The following is a 25,885-nucleotide window of genomic DNA, read 5'->3' as shown; positions in this document are numbered from 1 at the left end:
AAAGCAACCCAGATCTGCGGACAGCAGTGCTCCCTGCAGTCAATGGGACCACCCTGATTTACGCACTGGGTGATTTGTGAGAAAAGAGTTATCCAGTCAAGTAGTGTAAGAAGATTAATGTAGTCCTAATACAGAAATAGTTAAGCAAACGATTGCACTGTAATATTGCAATATAATATTAATTGGGAACTAAAACAGTTCATGGGCTAAGCCTAAATACGCATGCAGAAGGTCGGCTAATTATCCACGTTAGCATGAACACCAGACTGTGAAACTCAGCTTTCCCTCAGCATTTCAGTCACTTCTGTCTTCCCAGAGGACAGGTTCTCATGAATTATTTCAGTGCCTCTGGAGTCGACAGTAACCCAGAGTGGAAATGTAAAAGGACAGGTTAAATAACCAGGTGTTTTGTACCTTGAGAGAAAAAAAATGAGTTGAGCTTCAGGTCAAAGCCTTAATTTAAACTTATAACAAGGGAAATATACTTCTAAGATAGAGTGATCCAACATCCACCCGGGAGTCTGCATAGCCTCAGGGAATTGTGTGAAACAGGTATAAATTTGCTATACATTGTGTTGTGCCTTGGTTTCTGTAGAGCTGTAGCTTAGATATCCACACAGGCACACACAGAACACCACACAACCAATAAAGACAGACAGGTGACAACAGGCGCCCTCCAGTTCTCTGGGTCTAGACATACTTACTCACATGACCCACACCACATTTCCTTTGCTGACAAGGTATGGAGTCCATACCACCAATAAACACCCATCTATACCTGTACACATATATATTTACGAAGAATGAAACTAAAAAATGCATTAAAAAAATAGTGTGAATGTTAAAAAAATCAACCACTGAAATGTTAGGAAACACCAGACTGAATTATTCACTCTCCCTCCACCCCCATTGTTCCTCCTACATATGACAACCACACCAAATTTTTTCCTTTGCCTCATTCAGGGGACAGGGAGGACATTGCCCTTCAGGAGCAGTGGACCTATATTTTGCTTACTCCTCACGCCTTCCTTCCTACAGACCTGCTGAAGCTGATGGGTTTTCCGTGGTGCTCAGCAACCTGCACCCAAGCACTTCACAAGTGATGGATTTATCTTCACAGCATATCTTTGAGGAAAGAAGGAGTTATTATCTGTTCTCCAGATTTGGGGATGGAAGGAGGTGGAAAATGAAGCCCTGGATTTGTAGTTCAGGTTAAGATAAACGCTGTATTTTTAAAGAATTTGGTATTGTACAGCATTAATCCAGGCACAAGATCCCCTGGCTTCAGATACCAGTGAGAGCACTGAACATTTCTGCAAAGCAGAACTCAGGGTGTGAAATTAGGCATCCCTGAAAGGGAGGATCACTCCATTAGTGGCTGTCCCCATGTGACAAGACTGGGTTGAGTTTCCCAATGCCATATAGAAGCTCTATGAAAGAAGTAGGGATAAACATGACATTTTTTAAGGTGTAGTTTACAGGTTTTTTTCCATAAGAACGTCTTCTGGTCTTATCCCAAACACCTCCCAAATGCTGCAAAAAAAAAAAAAAAAAAGACAGATTCCCTCTAGTCCCTTCATCAACCACCCGGATTCTTCCCCAGGCTACAACCAGTCCTGAGTGAATCAGGAGTCTCAGTGACCAAAAAGGAGTATGATAACATGTGGTTTAGGGCAATGTGTGCATTAGCAAAAGGAGTGACTCTGGAGGGAAAAACAATCTGTGCTGAGGATCCAAAGACCATATTTTGGGGCGTTGCTTCAGGGTAGTTCTAGTCTGGCCCTGTGGCCTGAGTTCCTATTAATGTAGCAGCACATTAGGTGGGGGTCCAAGGAAACCACATTGCATGAGCCAAAGTAAAATCTCACTACCCTGAGGTGGGACTATTGGGAAATTACTTCAAAAACACACTGCTAATCTGAACCTAAATGCAGGTGTAGATGCATCCTAAGACAATTAATAATTCAAATGCATAGGAAAATAATAAAGGTTTTGCAGATGGTGTTAATTACAGCATTTCTTGTTTCTTCACCCTTGAAGCATGGAGCTTGGTAATCTTAAAAATGTCCCTTCAATATTGCGTGTACGTCTGTGTGCGCACATGCGTACTGACACAGGACCAATGCAGCTGAAAAGTTAACTGAGGCAGATAAATCAAGGTGCTAACACTGAAATGAATACTTGGGAGGTCTTGATTCAAGTCTTATTGCATTACTCATCAGGAGTCTTTCCACTGCTGTCAATGGACTTTTGCTTGGATCATGAGTAAAATGTAGTTACCACGGTCACATCGGCACAGCAGTTATTACTCACTCAAATTCCCAGAAGGCATTTTGCCTGCAAAAAGACCATAAGATTTGACCCCACTAATGACTTCCATGGTGTTTTCTACACAATATAGATTATTGAAGTAGAGCCATACTCAGAGGGCTTTCCTGCTCCAACCTGCCTATCATCAGCTTTCCCTGCAATTTCAGAAATGAAGGAAGGCAGAGTCGCCATTCACAAGACGTTTGCCCAAGAACAACAGCTCTTGGCCTTTTCTGTAAATCAGGTTTTCTGGTTTACATGTGTTAAAGGGAAGGAAAGAAACAAAAAGAACAAGAAAGCAAACAAAACAAAGCAAACAAAAGAAAAAAACATAACAAAAACCAAACAAGCAAACAAAACACTTCAAGACATTAAAATTTTGGAATATTTGCTCTGGGAGAAGAAAAGAAGAAAAAAAAAACATAACTGAGAAACTGGTAGACCACTCATGTTAATTTAGCATCTCGGGCAGTAATCAGGGGCTATGTAATGTGAGAAATCCTATTCATAGAATCATAGAATCATTAAGGTTGGAAAAGACCTCTAAGATCATCCAGTCCAACCATCACCCCAACACCACCATGCCCACTACACCATGTCCCTAAGCGCCTCATCTATACGTCTTTTAAATACCTCCAGGGATGGTGACTCCACCACTTCCCTGGGCAGCCTGTTCCAAGGCCTGACCACTCTTTCAGGAAAGAAATTTCTCCTAATGTCCTGCTCCTGGCATCAGAATGTAAGATAATTGTTGTAAGAACCCTGTAGACAAACTGTATGTGTTTCCCAGAGTATATGCAGACAGTGTCTGCATTTGTGTCCTTTCCAGGATGCTCATTCTCTGAGCTGGCCCCAGTGCTGCTTCACCTCACTCAATGCCCTTAAGACCTATGAAACAACAGCAGAAGGAAACTGCAAAAAGAAGATGTTTCCAGTTTTTAGCAAAAAAATTTAGAGTGAGAAACTCAGGAGCCATTTCCCTCTAAAGCAAATTGAAAGATTCAAACACAATAATACACAAGTGCAAAATTCTGCTGTATGAATCCTCCTCTAATTTTCACCATTGCTGAGGTCCTGGAATCAATATCTTGGTCCAACTGCAATCTGTTGATGAGCGAAAGGAGGGAAAGGTTGTAGCATCATGAATTAAAAAATAATAATCTCTCAAGCTTAATATCAGCAAATATGATTATTTCCTTTGGTTTGTCAGACTAATTGAAAATAGCTTTATAGTTCGCAGATGATTAATTAGGAGCCAACAAGATCTCCGTTTGCATCTCAGTAATTCTTCACTCTGTTTTAGTTCGACATTAGGTCTTTATGCTTAAAATATTCATTGAGAAAGCAGAAAGGTGATTAGCATAAGATTTTAACTGTGTACCATTTGTTCTGACTTTTTTTACACATTTTTATCAACAGAGAAAAAAGGAAAGAATATACAACGTTACAAAATCATTACTGCCTGTTCCGCTTACATCTGCTAAATCCTCCTTTATGGTAGATATAGTTTAACTAGGTTCATTTTGAAACAGGGGAGAAAAAGCCCAAATAAAGGTCAATCCTCTTCCCTCCTCCCCCATTCCCAAATCAAATGACTATTTGACCTCTGTATAATCATCCTGAAAGTTTCGAAGTGGTCTTTCTTACATGAAACATCTTTACTCATGTCAGCCATCCTACAGAAGAAGATTAGACCATGCCACTGTTACCCTCTCTAATTATCACCCAAGAGAAAGTGCATTCAAAATAGCATCTGACAGATGCGGTGATTGATATTTTTCCATCCACTTGGCACTGAAAGTCAGGAGTACACATATTTCTGGGTGAAAGAATTCAGTTATTTCATTCCGCATCAAAGAAAATAATAATTCATTTGCAGGTCATGTCTGTTGAGGTTTTTAAGGTTGGGGGTTGTTTTTTTGTTTGGGGTTTTTTAAGGATTTTCTCACAGCCTTGGTAACCTCTGTCCTATCACACCATGCTTAAACCTCCAGCAAATGGGGTGGGGTGGTAAGACATTTAACCCTTTATTTGGAAAGTAAATGCCCAACCCTTACGATAGTATAAAGAAGCTGGAAGACTAAATACTGAAGACTAAAAGAAGGACCGATTCCTAAGGATTAAACCATCAGAAATCAAATTATAAGAGCCCAACTTTGCTATTAACAATAATAATATTAACACAAATGGTCTTATTTCAAAGAAAACTCTTGCAGGAAGGGGTTGGCTGATGGCCTTTAATTTTTTGGGAATTGTCCTCTGTCTACCATCAAACCCAGCCTTTTGTAACAGATTCTGTCCATTCCTCCAAGCCCAGGGACGGGGTATGGTCCATCTCGATTTCACATCAAGCCTCGACTTTAGACCATCAAATTACACCACCGACTACCCAACAGGGCAGAGCAGCTTTTCCAGCTCCTGTCCAAAGTCTTGGGGTCTTTCCTAGTACTGCCCAAAAAGTAGCCAGGACCATGAGGACCCTGCCGTACCTTTGCACTTATCCCAGTCCCAAATTGTCATCAACACAGGTTTGCCACCGTGGTGGCCACAGTTGACTGAGACCAAAAGGGACCCAACCCACGTGGGAGCCCAACAGCAGGCGGGGGCAGCGGCTGGACTGCGGTTCGAGGGACAGGGAGCACACACCGGACAGTGGGGTTACACTAACATGAAGTCCATTTATTTTTGAGGTTTGGTTTTTTTTTTTTCCTTTGTTCTGTGGTGTTGGTTTTTTTTATCAAGCCACCGCAAACACTGCGTTGGCTGTCAGCATGAGTGCAGAGACACACATTCCGGTACCCATGGTAACTACGTAATAAATACCATCAAAACTAATTTTTTTTAAAAAAATTAATAAAGAAAGAAACATATTCCGTTTCCCACCCCCAAGCACAAAACACTTTTAAGTCAACAGAATTTAATCTAGTTTATTCTCCAAAAAAAAAAAAAAAAGGAGGAAAAAATATGAAAACAAAACAAAAAAAGCAGGTCTTATCACTAGCAGTAAATAAATTTGTACAACCATTCAGTCTGTATAATAGGATGAAATAAATCTACATCTTTCTTATTTTGGTGCGTTGAATTATACATACAAACAACAATTACAGGAACTTGTTCACAATGCGTATAGACCTGGAGAATGGCTATCTGAAAACCCCTTGTTGGCAATGTCCGCATGTTAACACTGATTGCCTGACACCATTGGTACTTCCTATGTAAAAGGCCCGTGGCCCGAAATGAATGATCTCCCTACAGGTTTTATTTATTTAGTTATTTATTTAATTAGTTAGTTAGTTAGTTAATGCATCATCAAAACCGTTCTAGCCAGCCCCCTCCCCCTCCCCGGAAACAAAAAAGAAACCAAAAAAAAAAACCAACCAAAAAAACCAAAATAAAAATAAAATAAAAGGAGAAGACATGACTGGCAGTTGGTCCATTTGTTCGTAAGACCGCGTTTCCTCTTGGTCTGCATTGTTTGTTTTTCTGGTTTTTAAATTGTCCTCCCGTCCTCTTTTTTTTTTTCTTTTCCTTTAAAAAAAAATCTCTTGGAGTCCTTCATGCCTTTTTCTTTACAGCTCCCCAGATGCAATAAAGTCTTCCTCAAATGTACAGTATTTCTTACAATATAAGTTATATGCAATGTTCAGCGTTTTTTATTTTATTTTATTATTTTTTTCACAGCACTAGAGATCTTGTCCAATAGGGAATGCAAGTTCTGAATGGCTTATTCACAAATGGTATCCAGATTCAGTGGGTAAGAATACATAGACGCCATAGTGAGTTCCTTTAAAAAGTGGCAAACATCACTTTTTTAAAATCTTTTTTTTTTTTACTTTTTTCTCTTTTTTTTCTTTTTTTTCCTTTTTTGTGCTTTTTGTAGTTTTTTTCTGTTTTTTTTTTTTCTCTCTTACGCCTTCAAATAACATTTTTATTTATTTTTTTTATTCTTTTTTCCCCCTCCCATTTGATTCGGGACGTCAGACCCATAACCATACGCCTGCAAAAATGCAAGTATATAAAGTAAATCTCATTTTGAGACCGTAAGCATTCAGCAGGGGAGTCTCTCGCTAACCCATGGCAGTGACCATACTGGAAGGATGATGAGGTCCGAAGGAGAGGCTGGATGGAGGATGCATCGGTGTCGGTGTAGTCAGCATGTGGCTGGAGTGACTGAAAGGTGAAATGTGGCTGATGGAGGACATGTGTCTGGAGAGGGCGGCGGGGTTAAAGGAGCTGCTCTTGGGAAAGTCTTCAAGGTTGTCATGGACCTTTTTGCACTTTTTGGATTTGCTAGACATTTTTCGGTTTCTGGTCTGAATTCCTTCTTTCTTCATAGTCAGGGGTCTGTTAATCTAAACAAAAATCAATTATTTTTTTTGTGCTTCCATCCCTTTTCCCCGAATCACTGTGGGATTCGTGTACCCCATGCCCAGACGATCCCGGGGATGTGTCCAGGACCAGCTGGACAGCCAGCAGCCCCCCTCCTCCCCTTGTATGCCCCATGTGCCACACACAACCTTTCCCCCCCATCCCAAAATTCAGATCCCACCAGGAAATCCCAAGTTCGGTTGAAATTTCTGAAGACAAGACGACATAAAATTGCTGGCAGAGCCTCAAGGGAGCAAAACATACCCAAATAACTTGCAGCAGCTGAAAAATTTCAGCTATCTGCACATTAGGTAATTGCACCATGTTTAGGAACGAAACCAATCATTATCACCTTGAAATATTCCCCACAGACACCATCTCACCCTGAGGCTTCCTAACTGATCTAAAACCATTAGCGGCAAGAGCTGCTGGGATTTCAATGCTACGAGGGGTCTCAAACTTTCACAGCAGCATTAGGCAGCTGGGCAAACTCTTCACAAAAGTGGCAGGTATTTTTCTTCTTTTTCTCCTTTGGAAAGATTTTACTCTGACCATCCTTTCAGGTTTACTTTAGCAGATCTGATTTTATTTCTAAAGCCTTCCAGGGTTTTTTTGGGGGTGCTGAAACAGGTTTCTGTGCTGCCTGGCAGAGCATTTTCTACTAGCATGCAGACATATCTATCGGAAACCTAAGCATTATATTCTTCTGCATGGATATAAGCAGCTGCAATGACCAACCATACACCCGTCAGGGTTGGGAAATGGTAGGAAAAGGTCTGTTGGACCTCCTGTAAGGAACTCCTATGGCTGCATAGAGAGCCAGCATCACAATGTGCCGTGAAAGCCCCAAAGACCGCACTTGGGAAGGAATAGATGCATCCAATATCCATAAACATCCTTAAAAATCTGGACTTGGGAGTCTACATGGAGAGTTATATAGGTCTTGCATTGGCTCCTCTGCAGAATTTCACCCACAGCAGAAGGCAGGAGAGCCCAGGAGACCCCCCAGGGTTGAACACTGCTTTTCATGTTAAATGTGAGCACACGGCAAACTTGAGAAAAGGGGAAAAATATGGATCCACTATCCACCGAGAACTACTGTTTCAACCCCAGCAAAGGACAAGAAAAAGAGGATCCTGCAAGGGTCCTGAGCAGATCTTCATCCATAAAATCTTAAATCAGTGCAAGGGACAAAGCACTCCTTTCTTCCAGATTATAACAAAGTTTCACTTCTTGCTCATCAGCCACTGCCTGGTGCCTTTCCCCGCAGCGTGGGAATCATTCACGGCTTTCTCTCCCTGGGGAGGCAGGGATACAGTAGCTCCCTGTTACACGCGGGGATGGAGGCACAGGGAGAGGAAGGACCAGGCTCATCTGCTCCAGTTTAGGCATCCCAAAGTTCATCGTCCCAGTCTGAATTAGTGACCCCATGCTCTCCGTACCAGCGGTGATGGGAAACTTCACCTCATCCTAAAAATGGGTGAATAAAAGGCTGATTCCTCTACCTCTGAATAAAGGGAGCCGGAGGGAGCAGCCCTGCTTGCTAAAGGTAGGAGGGAGAAAGCTGCCCATGCACAGCCCAACAGCAGCCCTGGGGCAGCAACAAGCAAAAACCTCAAATGTCATGGGCTTTAAATACAACATCAGCCGTCTCCCTGGCTTCTTGTCCTCACCAAGGGAACAGGGATACACACACAAGGAAGGCCCTTTGCTCCAGCTGGATGGCTGGGCTGGGAAATCTTTGCCTGACCTGTTTTAAGTCAGCCAGCAGGGATGCGTTGTCCAGGTTCAAAGCCAGGAAAAGGCTCCGAGTGAGCCCCACCAGGCAGCGATGCTAGAGGAGACCTGGAAGTCTGGATCCCTGATGAATCCAGCTCAGATTTGGGGAGGCACACACAAGCCCCAAGCTCCCCAGCTCCTAATGAGGAATTGCATTGTGACACAAAGGCTCAGGGGCAGCCAGAATTGATTTCCAGCTGAAGCAGCAAGGGTGCAAGCTCAGGAGTTGGTGGTGGCAAAGTGATTATCAGCCTGGTGCTGGGACTGGGGCTGTGCTGGCTCTTAGAGCAAGCAACGGGGTCCTGACCCTGTGTAGCTTGGTGTCATGTCCTGCAGGACAATGACCACTTCCCCAAAGCAAAGTCATGTTTCACTCAATCGCTAAGAACAGATTAGCCCAGGCTGTGATTTGATGTGAAACTTTAGGATGGGAATATCAGTTTTGCTCAGGATGGTGACAAAGCCATGGCCAGCCCTGCAACTGGGGTCAGAGATGCCATCCAAGCTCTTAGCTGGACACATCATCCCAGTGTACATGGTCTCACTCTCCAAGTGGGTACCTGACCCAAGTGCCAAACAGAGGAAGACTCGGCTAAATGTCAGGACGAATGAGACCAGCACAGTCACAACAGCAAGCTGAAAATTTTTTCCAGTGATTTCAAAGGCCAGCCACAGCAGAGTTGAAGCAATCCCCAAAACATCAAAGCCATGGACCCGTCTCTGTTTCTGGAGTAGAGAAACGAGAGACCCAGAGGGAAGACCTTCTCCATGAAAATTCATTGTGATAAAAATGACAAACACATGCTAAATTAAGATTAAACCAGCCCAATGCATGTATATGCAATTCATTAATTTCAGATGGAGGCAATTAATTATGGGCAGGAATTATGTTCTTTGTTTTATCATATGCAAAATACCAACTGCTATGCTCTTGGGACGTATAGCCCTGCTTTAGGATATTGTGAAATAGAGGCCTTTTCTGAGGACTTTTACCAAAAACAATGGCAACTCACTCATTTCTATGGGCACAGGCCAGTTTGCTGGTACACTCCCACCCATCCCTGAAGTGAGGGAAGGCTCATCCCGCTTCTAAGAAGGACTAAAATAACAAGGACAAGAACCTCACATTCAACAGATCAAATCCAGGGGATAGTTTTAAACATTATAGGTCTGATCTTGCTCTGACTGAAGACAATGGGATTTTGCCATTGACCTCAATAAGGTCCTGTCACTGAAGCGGATTTATCCTTCAGACATAGTCATTACAACGTTGGGTTAATCTCCCAGGCTGGCTGTATCTTAGAAAGCACTCTGGGATGCCACAGGATGAAAGGCACCGTATCAATGTGAAATATTAGTCATTGTTAATACTGATGTTAATGGAGCCGGCTCTTGTTAAAGTCAGTGGGAGAAATGCCAGCAGCTTCACTAAATGCACCCCAAGACTATTATGATTATTGCTTATATCCTACTGACAAATGGGTTTGCTTAAGCTGTGGGAATCAACAGTAAAACAAACTGATATAGCCCCATGAAAAAATAGCCTTTTCACTGCAATCATTCCTGGTGTGGACTTAAACACTGAGTAAGTTTCATCTTCAGATCAATCCATTAAAATACCCTAAAATACCCTAATAAACCCCAAGAAAAATTCATTAAACCCAAAGAAAAGACAAAATGGGGGGTGATAAAAATGCGGCCAGGAATTTCCTACAGTCTAGCCCGAAACAGGGTGAAGGCATCTTCCAAGTGGCCAAAGGCCTTCCGCTGGCATTGACATATCTGTGCAGACACCCTCAGCTGCTTGGAAGGGACATGCTACGATGAGCCTCTCTATTTCTGACACCTCTCCTGATGGAGAACCGATGCAGATAAGATACACAAAGGGAAGAGGACTACAGCCTACACAAACAGGTCTTGAACTTTAACAGATCAGACCAATTTGCACCAGCCAAGGAACCTTGTCCACGTGCAACCACCAAACTTCCTCCCTGCCTTGAGTTGATTAAAGGACGACACTGGTGCCATTCACCAGTTAGCAGTTACCACAGTTCCTAGGTCCTGCCTCCCAGCAGCCAAAAACAGAAGGCATCTCCGTGAAGCTACCACCGCCTTATCACTGGTCACAAAAAACTCACTCGTATTTGGCTTCTGAAGCACAAGGTAGCCTTCACAGCCTCTAAAGTCAGTTGGGCTGCAGATAATGCTCCAATGCTCTGCCATTGTGGACCTTTAAAGCTGAGGGTGGTATGTTCAAGAGCTATCGGCTGCGATGTTACCTGTTTCTCACTGCAGTCATAACTAAGCATCATCTTAAAAAAGTGGAAAAAAAAAAGGTTCTATCCACTCATAGCCAGATTTTGGTATCCTTGCCTGGTTATATTGCTGCACACAGTATCTCAGTCCTCTAGGGGTTTCATTTAAGCAGGTTCCATTAATGGAGTTGCTCATAAGGCAAGATATTACTTGACTTTGGTAAGTAGCTGTGCTGAGCTTTCAAGCAGCTGTCGGTGTTTTTAATGAATATGAAAATGGTTCCAATGTGCTCAAGGCCTGCCTCATGTCACAAATTTCACAGCTGGATCGGAGTTTCCCTAAACAGTGGATCTAGTAGGGGTCAATTCAGGCCAACTAGGTTCACAACATTAGTGTGAAAAAGAAAAAGGATGTGCTCTTGCAGGCACAAGAACCTCAGCACTCAGACACCATTCTAGACACCTTAAGGGGGATTCCTCCAGTCAGATGTCTACAACGCAGGTAGACACATCCGAACTCATCATCCTGCCACCTTTTGTAGTCATGGGAAGAAACTACACCGTCTTCAAGGGTACAAGTCATCTCATCCAAACACAGGCATCTCCCTCAGGTCCAATGAATAGCACCTGAGAAGACCCTATTTTCTTCAAAGGGCTTTGCTGGGGTACAAGGGGAGCTGCTCAGGTATAGGTCTCCCTATAGGTCTCCCAAGCTACGTGATTTAAGTCCTACCACTGATGGCTACAAGGTCAAAATGAAAACATAGCACAAGCATAGACTCCTCCAGTTAAGCTGGCTCCCTTCTTGCCATAGAAATAGCAAACAGAATATTTTCTTGTGATATTCTGAGAGCTTTCACTCTGGGTCCAACCCTTTTGTTTGCAGTGATCACACTGAGAGTTTGATGACAAGCTTTGCTTGCTACATAGGACTCAAAACGTGCTGAGACGCCTGCCCACTAAAGGGTAAACACATTTTCCTTTTTTTCAAGAGAGATGCCTCTCACAGAACAGGTGAAAAATTAGCCTCGTTGGGTTTTTTTTTCCTACTTAATCCAAACTTGTTTACTCATCCCAAGAAACCAAAGAGCTTGAAATAACAAATGGAAGGGACTGAGACACCACAAGGGTTGGGTGCCCCATGAAACCCAATCCGTCTTTGATGTGTTTGCGTGGGTGGACATGAGGGCAAAACATAGCCCGAGATTTCTAAGTCAAATGTAAAGCAAACGACCATTAGGAAAAAAAAAAGTTATATCAAAGCAGAGAAATTGAAAGTCTCTTCCTTCTTCTGACATAATAATTATTCTAATGCCACATGTGGAATAAGAGTAACAGGAGTAGCCTTAAGACTCCTTTATTAGCAGTATTATTCAGTAGAAGACTTTTCAGATCCCTTTAGCTCTTTCCCTGGGGCACATATCCCTGGTTCCTGCAAGCTGGCTTTGCATGGAGATATTAGATTAAATCTGCCAGGCATTTCATTTCATTTTTCCTTCCCTTCCATGACAGATGCTTTAAAATTCACATCACAGGTTGAGCAAACTCTGCAACCCGCTAACTAAATCAAGTCCTTTTTGGTTTAGGAATTGCTTGCGTCAACCGGGGCAAACACAAGACCTAAATAAATCATCTTTGAGGACGGGTGGTGGGACGGGACAAAGGCAGCCACAAACCCAAGAAAGATCTAAATAGTTGCTGGCACATTTTGCTTTTTTTCCAGAGTGTGTATTTGCTGGAGGAACCAAGCTACGCATCAAAGGGGTATCGTCTTGCAGGACGGCGTGTTGTCTTTTCCAACGCACTGAGCCCAATCAGCAGCAGATAATGCCTCTCTGTGTTGATCCACTCCTCCTTTCTTGGCTCAGGCATGGGAAAGCTCTAACATTACCCATGGACAGCTCTGTCTTATACCTCCCCAAGTCAGATCGGCTACGTTTGAGGGGATGCCGACACATCGCCCCAACCCCCAAGGTCCCCAAAGGGATAAAGGAGGTCTCAGCACCACCCAAGACTGGAAATCCTTAAGTCAAGGAAGCGTTTGGACCATCAAGCACCAAAACTGAGGCCCCGTTATTGAGCGTTACAGTCACACTTACATTGTGCAGCTTGTAGTAGAGCCCGCAGGCGTTACAGACGGGATCGCCATTGGCATTTCTCCTCCACAGGGTGGTAGTGGTGGTCTGACAGTTGGCGCAGGACGTGCCCGCCCTCCTGGCTGCAGACTGCGGAAAGGAGGGGGAGAAACAGGGGAAGAAAAGGAGAGGGAGAGAAAAGCACCAGTGTTAAAATAAAAATTAAAAAAAAAAAAAAAGAAGATGCAATCAGCAAAATTGCTGAGAAAGAAAACATCAGCCCTGCAAGACTGACGCACATCGGCAGAGGCCTCCAGAAACTGGCTTGTGAGAACAAATAATAATTCTGAAAAAAATCCCCGAGGTACTTTAATCCCAAATTATATATGAACTGAATCAGGTGCCAAAGGGCATCCTAAAAGTGAGTGCTAAACCTCTGATAGAACTCATCAAAATTAGCAGCTCTGGCACAGCCCATTCCAGAGGGGAAAATATTATTTAAATGCCAACATGTCTTTCCATCTTAATTCTCTCAGACCCCCCAGGGGTCTAATTCTGCAGTCAGGGCCTGAACCAACAATTGCCGGAGTCAACGGCATGAGTCACGCCGGCTCCAGCGAGCGCCGAGCGCCGGGTGAGACCCGCGCTGAGCTTGGTGGGCAGCTGCTCGCTGGGTCCAACCGCAAGCACGGCCCGGTCCTGTAAATTCAGCTTAGCTTCAAAGGATACAGGCTCCAGATCGGAAATAAGACTGTGGCAAAGAGCGAGAATCCCAACTTTTTAATTACACCCTTTTGCAGCCTAAACCTTCATGTTTATTTAAGGATTGGTAATGAGCCCGAAAGAAGAATTTACCATTTCATAAAGGGGGAGGGACAAGGGAAAAAAGTCTACGTGTCAAGGTGTATAAAGAAGCTTTTTTGTTGGCTGTGATAATGATTTAGCAAAGCCAAATTTAGCAAAGTCGCTCCTCTTTCACATGCGTGAATTCCTGCTTATCATTTAAAAACTGTAACTTTAGCAAACAAATTGTCCTTCTGCCACTGAAGGAGGAAAAGGAGTTTGCAGACTCCTATGTGAATGCGTATGCATGTTTGCCTGTGTGCAAGTGCCTACAGCTCCTAAAAAAAGACCTTTAGATCCCGATCCTATCTCTTCTTCATCAATATGACACAGTCCCAGAGCTCTGATTTCATCCCGATGCGTTGCTTTCAATGGGACTGCTCATGTGCTTAAAGTTAAAACATGTGCTTAAGCGATTTGCCAGATCATAGCAATGCTTGGCACCTTGCAGAACTGAGCCTTTAATGCTCTCTTTTGTGCTCTTACTGTTTCAAATTTACCCCTCACCCCACACAGCCGCACACTGTAGCACATCCAACATTTAAAAAAAAAAACAAAAAACAAAAAACGCATCTTTGGATACCGTACAACAAACCCAAAATGCAAACATGGACACTGGCACAGCACTAGCGTTAATACCAACTCTTGTTAGGTCATGTTGCAATTTTAATCATAATTGAATGCGGCGTAGGTGGGGAGAGGACGGGTTGGTTTTGTTTTAGATAGAGTATGATTTTTTTTTTTTTTAATTAGACAGAAAGGACTGTCTAAAATATAAATAATACGATGCCCATGAGCATTAGGAAGCATGACAGAGAGCCTGGTCTGACAGCAAGGGGCTCTCACCAGCTGCCCATGGAGACAGTTCCATTTCGCCTGACCATAAACCACCCTGAAAGGAGCCGATCTCAAGCTCGATGAAGCTTCTAGCTGACTTCTCCATGCTGATGACAAGCAGGAGCTGGGAACAGCACACGGGTCTTTGGTTGCAAAAATCCCAGCAGGAGAAGCTGAAACATCCCACCACGAACGGCAGAGCCCCCTGCAGATGCCTCGGTCACGCCTCGGTCCTGTCCTCCTCCGGACCACGCCACGGCCCCAAATTTGTTTCCCATCAAAATCAACGGGTTAAAAAGCATACTTCAAACGCAGCATGGACTCAACTCTTTGCAGAGCCAGGCTCTCGCCGAGACCCGGGGACCGAGTCTGCAGGTCTGTGCCCCTCCCGGCTCCCGCCGGCCGGCACGGGTGGCTCGGGGTCTGAATTGAGTCTCTCAGTGGCAGCTTCTCCCTTATCAGACCCAAAAATCAAGCCTAAGGAAATTTCTAAAAACCAGTGATATTTGACTCAGCCCACACAGGGGAAACATCTCCTTTGAAGATACTTGGGGTTTCTACACAGCACTCACCGTAATTTCTCTTACAGTAAGTGCGTTTAAAAGACACGCCTGGTCACCACCTTGCTACCTTCAAACAAACTCTGACATTAAATAAACGAATAAATCACAACATCCACTATCTTCTCTAAAACTTTTTCCATCTGCCGTGTTTCCCCTACAAAAATTCAGCGTCGTTAGCTAAATATTTTAAACTCTGTGCTCTTTCGGTCCCAGACTGTACCTTTCATGCTGTACCAACTTATACTGGAGACACTGGCAGTGGGCAGGAAACAATGAATAATAACGCTATTGTAAGAGCTCCAAGCAATGGCATCCACTGATGCTAGTCACCGACCCGGGCCTGACCACATTAGTAATGGGATGACTAATAGAGTGCCCCATATCACCTGTAGGACCAGACCCCACGGCCCAGTTGCTTTAAGCAAGGGCACAACGTCAGAAGCACTGGCGGTGATGAGAAGATGGAATTGAGGACGGTGCAGGAAGAACCAAACACTTACAAAGATGCTTAATTAAGGGGCGTTTTCGGTGTCTGGATTTACATGGGGTACCCACAAAGCTGCAAGCATCAGCTTCCTCAAATAAGACTGCACGGGTATGGGCCTGCTGAGAAATTGGTTATAATCCTTCCAAAACCAGCACTGCTGGACACGGAAACAGAGAGCTCTGCATCCACGTGGGCAGGGAAGGGAAAAAAATCCAAAGGAAGGTTTGCTCTCAGCAACAGCAGTGACAGGGCTGCCACCGGCTTCGACGGGGCCAGGAAAGGTCTCCAAGAGGGCTGTAGACCTTTTAAGTAGAGCGGTGGTGAGGTACCACCTGCCCATTCCTGATCCTCCTGCCAACATCTCCAGATCTTCCACCTTCCCCCCAAAATGAAGGAGAGCTGTCTGAGCCCCCCTCGGCTGGCAAGGCTCCATCCATCTCCCTTAAAGAAAGCCCTTACAAAGACACCCATTGAATTTAATAAGGTGTGGGCTGGGTCCTCAGCATCTAAGGATTTATTTGCCTTTTCTCTCCAACCCATCGGAGTCCTTTCATTAGTTTCAGCGTGCCTGGGATCAGAGCCTACAAAACCAGCCCAAGGTCACGCAGGAAACTTGTGGCAGAGGGAGAGGAGCACACGCTGGATCCCCACCCTGAGCCTCCATACACACGCCGCCTTCCCCAGCCGCTCGCCTTCACGAGTCAGGAAAGATGAAGTCAAGCCACGGGCACGCAGATATCTACATCCACGCACACGAAATACAAACACGGGCCCAGCTTTGGTGCCTTCTGATTTTTTTTTTTTTTAAGGTTAGCAAGGGAAATAAATATAGAGGCAAACAACGTTAGAAATGTTTTTCCTTTTTTTTTTTCCCCAGGCAGTGCTGGAAAAAAAAAATATATAGAAAAATCAAAAGTTCCCATTTAGCAGAGGCTGTATTCAAAGAACGGGAACTTTTTTGTAACTTAAACTTTAACTAAAATGCCCAAGATTGGAGCGATTATGCAAGACAAGGTCTGTCTTTATTTTTTTTCTTTCTTTCTCTTCCCCCCCCCCCCCAAGAGTGACCTTTTACAATGTATTTATTTATATAGTTCATTTTACATGTGCCGGGCTGAGGGTGACTCGGGACATTCTTTCGTCGTTCCATCAGACACTTTTTGAAAACTCTCCCCCCCCTGCTTTCCAGCCGCTTTCCTATTCTGCCTCCCCCTCCGCTTGTTTGGATACGCTCAAGCTCCTGTGTGTTTGGGCTGGGGAAACGGAGCTGTTGTTTAGGAGTTATCTCCAGGGCTCAGATATCCGGCAGCTTTTTCCTAGGAAGTTAACTTTACACATAAAGAGAGAACGAGGCAAAAAAAAAAAAAAAAGAAAAAGAAAAAAACAAATGAGGTGTATGTGTTTAAGACAGAAGGGCCGGGGGGAGGAGGAGAAGAGAACGAGAGAGCTGCCCAAAAAAATTTAAAATCCCAGCCCGCACTTCCCTCCCTAGAAAGCTTTTCCTTTTTTCTAGCAAGGCTATGAAAGACGAGGGAGACCAACATTTTCCTAGACGGGAAAAGCCCAGGGGAAGGCACAGAGAGGTTTCGCCCACGGGAAGTTTGGGTGTAGAGGAGCAAACCTCCATCTTCCCCCAAACCCACACAGCCAGACAGAGCCGACGCCGCTGCCCCTCGCAGCGTAACCCCTCCTGGGGTCGTATCCTGCAAACGCTTCCCAGCGCCTGTGGAAATAACACCGGTCCAATTTTGCGGACATCTCACAGGTGAGGAAGCTGAATCCGTGCCTAAGAGTTGCCGGACCGAGGCCGTGAGCACCTTTACAGGGAACACAATGCTAATGGTGTTCCCGCAGGATCCAGCACAAGTCCCACGCAACCGGCCGGATCCATCCATCAGCTCAGAAACTCAGCGGAGAGGCAAGAGCCGCTTTTCCTCCGCATTTTGAGCAGCCCCCAGGAGCCCGTCCACGTCTTTAATCCTAACGCAACCAAACGTGCCTCTATTCGAAACATTCAATAACTTCCCAAGCAGGGAACATATTTTTTTCCCCCCGCTTGATATATTTTTTCCCCTTGTGGTTTGCCTGATTATTTGCCAAATATACTTCAACGCATTTATTAGCCGTGCCCACAGCTTCCAGACCTTTTTGTGGCTTCCAGGGAAATTCATAAATAGATCGCTGGGGATGCTGTAACGTATTGCCCGTACGTAGTACAGTCGTGAGGCTTGCAACTATTATTTCAAATATTTACCCGCGCTTTTCGTCTTCCTCCAACTTCTGTGGCCCCGGGCACACGCTCGGCTTTGCACACTCACCGGGCTTTGCCATCCCCTACCTCGTGTCCTCACACCGACTCAGAGGGGAATGACACAATTTGAGACCCTGGCTCATGTACAAATGACCACACCAGGTTCAAGTGGTACCAGGACCATCAGCTGAGTTTTTTGCAGGACCAAGGTCCAACCGGTGGCCCAGTGGCACCAGCTACGGTAACCGGTACCCAGCTTGGGTCCACCCTCCACGACACTGGCAACCAAAGGGGATGGAGACACACTTGGGAAGGGGAGGACAGGAGTGTAGAGAACCCAGGAGAAATCCTCTTCTCCTGATAATCTCTTTGGTCACTAGGAAATGATTACTCTGCCCTCAGCCCCTGGAAAGAGCCACCGTCCTCGTGTCACCATCCAGAAGCGCTGCGCAGAGGCATCTGCCCCATTGCGACCTGGGAGAAAACTCAGTTCTGGTTTGCAAGAAGCCCTGGATTTTGTTTTTTTAACCTGTTTTGCAGTTTGCAAGAGGACCAGACAACTGAGGCCCACAGCAGCTGGGAGCATCTCTCCTAGCATCCCTCCTCCCAGCCTTCTGACGCGCTGGGACCAGATTTTGGAGCTGGCTGAGCTTCCCTGTCCATCCTGAGCTGCAGACAAGAAGGAAAAGTTGCAGAAGAAGGAAAAGAAAGAATAAAAAAAGAAGGAGACTCACCAGCCTTCTCTTGGGTTTGATCAGGGGCCGGTTCTGCCCGTTCATTTTGTGATAGAGTCCACAGGCGTTACACAAATAGTGCCCGGTGCCGTCTCTTCTCCACAGAGGGGTTGAGGTAGCCCCACAATTTACACACTCCCTGCCTTCTGGAAACAAGAGAACACATAGTTCACTTAGGGAAAGTGGAGGTAAAAGGGGCTGGGGAAAGCCCCCCCCAAAAAAAAAAACCCAACCCCCCGTGAGATCCATCCATGCCAGATCCTGCCAGTCCTCTCCAAGCTCAGGATGTCCAAGCAAGGGTCCAAGGCCATGGCTGAGCAACATCCCTGGCACAGACTGGGGGGAGCTGATCCTGTCCCCCTCCCCAGCACCAGCCTGGCAGGCAGCATCAGGCCTGTGTCCCAGCAGCAAGGAAGAAGGATGGTGACAATGACAACCCGAACCCCATAGTGGCTCGAGGGGCTCCCTGGAGAAGCTCTCACCCTTCCCACAGGTTCCTTCTTTGGGGGGGGCTGACAATTCCCCCTCACCTCTGGATTAAGGGCTTCTACAGCCCTCCAGACCCCATGTTGCCATATGGCCAGGCAAACACAAGGAGCCTCCAGCCCTCTCCCCCACCCCAAAATGGATAGATACCGAATTTAAGTCCATGCCCCCCTTCCTGATGTGTATGAGGAGCCCAGGGTCACTCCTTGTGCACTGCCCCAGCTCCGAGGGGAGTGCATGAGCCTGGGGGGGCTCTTCCTTTGGCCTCAGGTTAAACCACATCAAGGACCCCCAAAATAATCACAGATCAACAACCAAAATACCTCCCCGGCCCCAACCAATACACAACCACTCTGCCAATATCTGCTATTGATTAATTTGCAATTAAGCTTCCACTACCCAACTTGCGGAAACTCCTCTGGTTTCCCCACCGCATCTGCAGCCTGATGGTCCATTCCTGATATTTGGGATCCCAAACAGCCCCTGAACCCTAATTTAAGGTCTTTCCCTCGTTCTTCTCTTTTTTGGCACCTCTCTATCCTCTCCCCGGCTATTGGGGGGGTCTTCCCCAGCCCACCTGCTCCCAGCTTGGAGAAGGGAACTGGGGGGGGTGCAGTCATACCTCTCAGCTACTTTCAGAGGGTTGAGTGGGTTTTTTGTTGGGTGTTTGGTTTCTTGGGTTTGTTTGTTTTTTTTTTTTCTTGCACCTAATGACACTCCCAGCCCAACTGAGAGCAGCAGAAGACCTTAGCCGGCCAGAGCAGAGCTAACTCAGCAGAGAGCTGTCCCCGCTGCCCCAGCCCGCTCTGCGTTCGAGCAAGAGGCATCCGCACCCTAACCACAAACGGCAACCGTTTTTCCAGGGCCTTTGCACTAAACCCCTCTCCTCTCACCCCCCCAAACAAAAAAAAATAAAAGACATTTGCAGCCGTTTCTCCCTCTTTCATCCTGCAAAAACACCCCCTCCCTCCTTTTCCTCCACTAACACCCTTTGTCTGCGAGCTTCCCAGCTTGCTAAAACCAACTTTTTTTTTTTTTAAAAAAAAAAAAAGAACGAAAAAAAAAAAATAGGTGTTGCTCCTGGGGTTGGTTTATCACGAACCGCAGATGTCTCTCTAGAAGGTAAAGTAACAGAAAGTGGCAAAAGGAAAACAAGAGGCGGGGTGGGGGGAGGAGGAGGGGGACAAAACGGTTTGAAAATACCGCGCAGCCGGTGCCCCGGCGGGAGCTGCGGCTCGGCGGGCGCCGGGGTGGCCAGGGGAGCTCAGCACCACCCGGCTGGCACCGGGGGCCAGAAGAAACCGGTCCCTACCCCGACAGATTGCCCGGTCCGTACCGGGGCCGGGCGGGGAGCCGCTCCCGTTAATACCCAGGTCGTTTTGTTCCCCTCCGGTTAAACGGGGCAGCCGCTCCGGGGCTGTTTGAGTCTCTGTCCCTCTCTTTTGTTTCATTCCATCTCTCTCTCTCTCCTGCTTTCATGTACAAAACATACAGGTCTGGGTTTTTTGTCACTCTAACCGCATCCGGACTCTATTAAAGTTCCTGGCGCTGGATAAACAATGCAACTGTCGCGTGCAGCAGTCTGAAAATAATTGGATTAGCTCAAACATATCAGCTAAATAGAGACAGTCCCTGCTCAGACAGACAGAGTAAATGTCACCCTGGAAAAACCCTGAAAACTGATCTCATTCATGCCAGGCAACCCTGCAGCAGCCTCCTCGGAAAAAAAAAAAAAAAAAAAAAAGAGAGGGAAAAAAAAAAGAAAAGAAAAAGAGTTTTGACTAATCGCCCTTTCCTCTGCACACACACAAACACACACCCCTGGGCTCACACACTACCCCTCGGTGCACACACACGTCCGAGCCCGGAGTGTTCAGCTGTCGGGAGCCAGAGACGCGCAACTCCCCCCCTCGCCCCCACCACCATCTCCGCGGGGTGCGCACAGGGCTGGGACCCCCCAGCTGCTCCCCGAGCCGTGCGGCCAGGGGGATGCTTTTGGGGTCTTGCATTGGGGGTGATCAAAGACCCTGGCACGGAGCTGGATGGGACTGGGGGGTGGTCAAAGACCCTGGCACGGAGCTGGATGGGGCTGGGGGGTGGTCAAAGACCCTGGCACGGAGCTGGATGGGGCTGGGGGGTGGTCAAAGACCCTGGCACGGAGCTGGATGGGGCTGAGGGCTGCGTGGGCGAGCTCCCCCCACCGCCCCAGGGAAAACCCTCCCCGCATCTCCGGGCGCCGCATGGGAAGAGGCCCTGGGAAGAGCGAGGCGGAGGGCAGGCGGGGGAAGTTGGCCGGGATTTAGTACCATTATTAAAGTACAGAGAGATACACTAATGCTGCGGTTCCCTCGGTTTCGCTTCCTCCTTAGGCGCCGCAGCTGAGCACACCGTAGGCGCTTGGGGTGGCGGAGGGGCCCGGATCGCCCCCGGGGCAGGAGCCCTGCGGCAGCGCGGGGCGGGGGGGGGGGTGGGCTCCTGGGCCGGCGTGCCTGGGGCTGCACCCCCAGCCCGGGTTGGGCAAGGGGGAGTTTAGTTATAATCTCAGCAGGGCAACCTGTGGGGAAGGTAAAGTGTGTGTCCCCCGCCCCCCGGGGGCTTCAGCCCCCGCTGCTTTCGTCACACGGATGCTTGTGCGCATCCCTCTGCGTGCGGAGAGGAGAGGGGGGCGCAGACCTATCCCTTTGCCCCCCGTTTCCCCCCATAGCTTCCTCTCCCGAGCAACGGGGATGAAGAAGCCAAAAGCCCTACCTGTGCTTGACCGTGCTTTCGGTCGCGATTTACACCCGAACCCGGTAGGCGATCCTCCTAAGAGGCTACTGGGGGGAAAAAGTCCAGAGCCATATTCTGGGACATACGGTGGGTAGGTAGTGATGGGGTGATGAGCGGAGGAGGTGGCTCCTCCTAAAGAGGCCATGCTGCTCCGAGAGTGAGAGGACTCCAGCTTCATGGTATCGGCCAGGGACACCTGGTATTTGATGCATTCCTTCTCGTCCTGCCGGGTAGAGCCGGTGGAGCCGGGGGTGGAGATGGACGGATCCGGGGACACATCTTTAGGAGGGGTCGGTGGGAAGGTGAAAAGGTGCGGGCTGGAGTGGCCGGCGGATAAAGTGGAAGAGGAAGCAGGTGGGTAGACGGAAAGGGGTCCCGGTGAGCTGTGATGGATGGAGGTCTTGGAGAAAGGGCTGAGGTTCCAAGGAGAAGCGCTGTGGTGGCTGCTCAGCGCCTTGCTCCCGTCCAGCCAGGGCAGCGAGCCGTGCAGCAGCGGGGGGCGGCAGACCTGGCTCCCTGCTCGGAGAAAGCACAGCGAAACGCCGGTTACATTCCCTTTGCCACCCTGGCAAAACCTCCCCCTTGGGGGTGCCGGGCTGTACCCCCCCCCCCCCCTTCTTCCCAAAGGGATCAGCATGCGGGAGGGGGAAGCGAGCAAAATTACAGCTGATGCAAAGCCCCTTTAAAAATTAAAATTTAAAAGCTGCAATCGGCTGAGGTGGCAGCCCCGATCCTGCTCGGGACCGGGTCTGCGGGTCGGGACTCTCCAGAGCAGGGATGCCAGCCCTGGGACACGGAATTTGGCGAGCCCTGCTTCACTCTCCCCCTTTTCCAGACAATCCCACGCGGACTTTGAAGCGAAGATCCTGCGTGAAATTGCCAAGCTCCGACTGCAGAAATCTTTTTTTTTTTCTTAGCTGGAAAATTATTTCCCGAATGCAGCCGTGGGCTATAAACCCTGGGAATATTCTGGCCAAACCAGAAGAAGACCAGAAGATGCCCACAGACGTGATCATAACCTTTTCCAACAGAGCTGCTAAACTTTTCAAATCACCTCGTTCATCTTTTTTTCTTCCACGAGGCTGCACATAAATGTTAGACAGCTTTTTCGTGGCGATGTGGCACACGCAGAGAGTACCAACTCTCTCAAAAGAAACTCTCCATCTTCTTATGACAAGAGACTCTTCACTTGTATTTTAAAATACCGACCTGGACTTTGCAAAAAAAACCCCACTAGATTTACGCAGTCAAACCTTGTTTTCTTTGGTTATAAATGCTCTTAAGGGATGGTACCTAATATTTTAAATTAATCGCTGCTAAAAAAAAAAATATATCTAGAGAGTCAAATCTACCCAAATCCACAGCAACTTCAACACATTGCTATAAGCTGAAAAACACAGTTATTCAACTGGAGGAGAGCAAGTTTGTGCCTGCTAATAAATCCCTGGGAACGCATTGACATCTAGAGAGCCTTAACCTCTGTAGGTATCGTGATATGTGTATAGAGACTGCTAAATATACAGAAGGAGAGATGCAAACACAGATCTATAGAGCCACAGATAGTTAAAGATGTGGTGCAGTGTGGACACGTATGTTTGCATGGGAGCTTGTGTGTGTCTAGAAAATCTCCAAGCTAGTTTTCATCGTACCAGACATTTGTGAACAATACTGAAAGTAACTGCTCGAAAGGAAGGGAAGGTGGGTTATACGAATAGAAAGGGTCAAGATTCATTATCTTCTCCAGGAAGTAGCGTAGTAAATAATATTCAGGCTAGATCAGAGAGACCGCATTTCCACTTTCTGCTGATATATTGGAAAAAAGAAATGAAAAGAAAAGAAAGAAAGGACAAAGGCTGCTGATCCTTAGAAATAATTGTTTTAAAGGGACTAATAGCAGAACAATGCAGTTACTGAGCAGAGCGTAATGCAGACTCGCACTCAACAAGTAGCTGAGGGCTGGGAGCAGCCCCCTGAACCCGGCTCGGCTCCATCTCCACTCGCTCATCCCACTTTCTTCTCCTTGATTTTGGGGTGATTTCCACTGCAAACCTCGGGCTTTTTAGATTTCGCCACTACAGAGGCCACTCTCCGGCTTCACAAATCAGTATCTGCTTTTTTTCCTCCTTTTTTTATTTTTCTCTTTTCCCTATTTTTTAACCATACAGGTAAACTCCAGCTATAAATACTGGATCATCCCAATTCTTTGTAAAAAGATAGCGCCAAAACACGCATCTCTCCACAGACCTGGGCCGCATCGGCCCCAGGTATTTCACCTCCTCTCTAAAAGCTGTGACCCAGGAACAAAATTCACATTGTGGATCACTATCTTCCTGCAGGACCCGTAGGAAAATACAACGGGTCTCATATCTAATTACACTAGGGGATTTTTTTTTTCTTTCTTTCTTATTTTTAACACACGCCCTGGTGCGGCCCTGGATGCATCTGCAAAACTTTCGACCCAAGCCTAACAAGCTCACCAAGTGCGAATGAAATAGCCCAAGCGTGAGGACAGCAGAGTCATTTTCACACCCCTGCTCTCCAGCTTGCTTTTCTTCTCCAGAGCAGCTTAATCGTGCAAAAAGTAAACACCGTATGAAAACCCTAACTGTTAACCTAATTAAAGAGAGGGAGGGAAACTAAAGCGAAAGAGAGAGGGAAAGAGGAAGAAAACAAGAGAAAGATGAAAGGGAAAGAAAGAGAAGGAGAGCAAGAGAGAGGGGGAAAGGGAGAGCGAATAGAGAGGGGAGTGAGATAAGAGAGGAGAGAAAGGGAGCAAGAGAAAGAAGAGAAAGGGAGCAAGAGAAAGAAAGAACGAGAGAAAGAAAGAGAGCAAGAGAAAGAAGGAGAGAAAGAAGTATAAAGAAAGAAAGATATAGAGAAAGAAAGCAAAGAAGGAAAGAGAAACGGAGAAAGACAGAGAGAAAGACAGAGAGAAAGACAGATAAAAAAAGAAATAGAGAAAGAAAGAGAAAGAAAGAAAGGAAGGAAGGAAGGAAGGAAGCCTGGATTTTTATTTATTCCCAATAAGCCAACCCCGAAATCCACCCGTGACGTAGTTTCCCCGCCGGCAGGAGAGCTGCCGGGGTCTGCCCGACGGCAGCCGGGCCGGCGGGGCTCGGGGCAGCGCGGAGCCGCCGGGGCCGGGGCCGCCCCGCGTCTCGGTGGGCGCACTCACCGTGGTGGGCCGTGGGGTATCTCTGCACGGTGGCTCTCACGGAGTTGCCGTAGTACGGAGGGACGGGGTTGCCTTGTCCGTCGATATTAAAAAGTACATCCACTTCCTCGGCGAGAGGATACTGCGTGGGGTCCATGTAGGTATGGCCAAGCGTGGGGTGGTGCGAGTCCGGGTGCTGCCCATTGAGCACGGCCGGGTGATGGTGGCTCACCCACCGCGGCTGGTCCGTGGAGACCTCCATCTTCCGCGCTCGCTGCTCCGCCGCTGCTCTTCCTCCACCTCCTCCTCTTCTTCAGCAAGGCGCGGAGGGCTTGAGATAGGAGGGGGAGATGGTGCTGGAGTTATGCAGAGGGAGGGGGGAAAGTGCTCGGCGAGTTTGGGGATGTTTCTGGTTAGGTTTGGTTTAAAGAGGAGGGAGGGGGGGTATGGTGATAAGCGATCGATTCCAAAAAAAAAAAAAAAAAAAAAGAGAGAAAAAAAGGAAAAAAAATATAATAAAAAAGGGGAAAAAAAGGGGAAACAAACAAAATCAGAGGACAAAAATCTCTACGAAGTGAGATCCCCTCGGTATCTTCCGCTCTTTTGCAGATGTTTCTCTTCTTTGATCACCTGTAACGAGAAAGAGGAAAGGGAAGGAGCACAGAGAGAGAGAGAGAGAGAGAGAGGCAGAGAGAGAAACGTGCTTGAGAAGTTCTGAACTTTAGCACCTGACTTTTTAGGCAGCAGAAAACCCATCCCATCCCTCGGCAGCCATCCCTGGGAAGCGCCTGCTCTGCCCTGGACCCACCTCTCCCCAGCGCCTCTTTCTCTTTCGCTCTCTCCCGGCTCGGAGCGGAGCCGAGAGCAGCTCTAACCGCTCCTGCCGCCTCAGCTCTTACTCTTGCTTTTTTTGGGGCGGGTTTTTTTGGCTTTTTTTTTTTTTTTTTTTTTTTGTCGTCGCGGTTGTTTGTTTA

At 46.9% G+C, this 25,885-nt stretch overlaps 1 protein-coding gene across 5 annotated transcripts; it reads right to left on the bottom strand.

Annotated features, from left to right (window-relative positions):
• Nucleotides 1-5,223: 5,223 nt before the first annotated feature.
• On the bottom strand, nucleotides 5,224-25,808 carry GATA3 (GATA binding protein 3). Of its 5 annotated transcripts, XM_075143300.1 has the most exons (6): nucleotides 25,720-25,808; nucleotides 24,933-25,541; nucleotides 21,737-22,273; nucleotides 18,503-18,648; nucleotides 12,812-12,937; nucleotides 5,224-6,662 (listed from the first exon to the last, which is right to left on the bottom strand). In XM_075143300.1, exons 2-6 carry the CDS (start codon nucleotides 25,171-25,173, stop codon nucleotides 6,378-6,380), a joined length of 1,335 nt encoding a protein of 444 aa, XP_074999401.1. In that variant the 5' UTR covers nucleotides 25,174-25,541; nucleotides 25,720-25,808; the 3' UTR covers nucleotides 5,224-6,377. The 5 variants fall into 5 exon arrangements, with proteins under 5 accessions (XP_074999401.1, XP_074999431.1, XP_074999410.1 ...); XM_075143330.1 differs by lacking the exon at nucleotides 25,720-25,808 and having other exon boundaries at nucleotides 5,224-6,654; nucleotides 24,933-25,173; XM_075143309.1 differs by lacking the exon at nucleotides 25,720-25,808 and having other exon boundaries at nucleotides 18,503-18,645; nucleotides 24,933-25,173.
• Nucleotides 25,809-25,885: the final 77 nt, after the last annotated feature.

Source organism: Calonectris borealis, chromosome 1 (genome assembly GCF_964195595.1).
Source record: "Calonectris borealis chromosome 1, bCalBor7.hap1.2, whole genome shotgun sequence".
NCBI classification, from domain to species: domain Eukaryota; kingdom Metazoa; phylum Chordata; class Aves; order Procellariiformes; family Procellariidae; genus Calonectris; species Calonectris borealis.
The sequence above is the reverse complement of the archived record's forward strand: the minus strand, read 5'-3'. Positions and strand labels throughout refer to the sequence as shown.

Bases quoted from the DNA above. Each gene is read 5' to 3' on its own strand.
- GATA3 (XM_075143300.1), bottom strand. From the start codon at position 25,173: ATGGAGGTCTCCACGGACCAGCCGCGGTGGGTGAGCCACCATCACCCG. The intron at 18,649-21,736 runs GTAGGGCTTTTG...TCTTGTTTCCAG, and splicing joins GAAAGCACGGTCAAGCACAG to AAGGCAGGGAGTGTGTAAAT. The intron at 6,663-12,811 runs GTAAGTGTGACT...ATTTTTGTTTAG, and splicing joins TCTACTACAAGCTGCACAAT to ATTAACAGACCCCTGACTAT.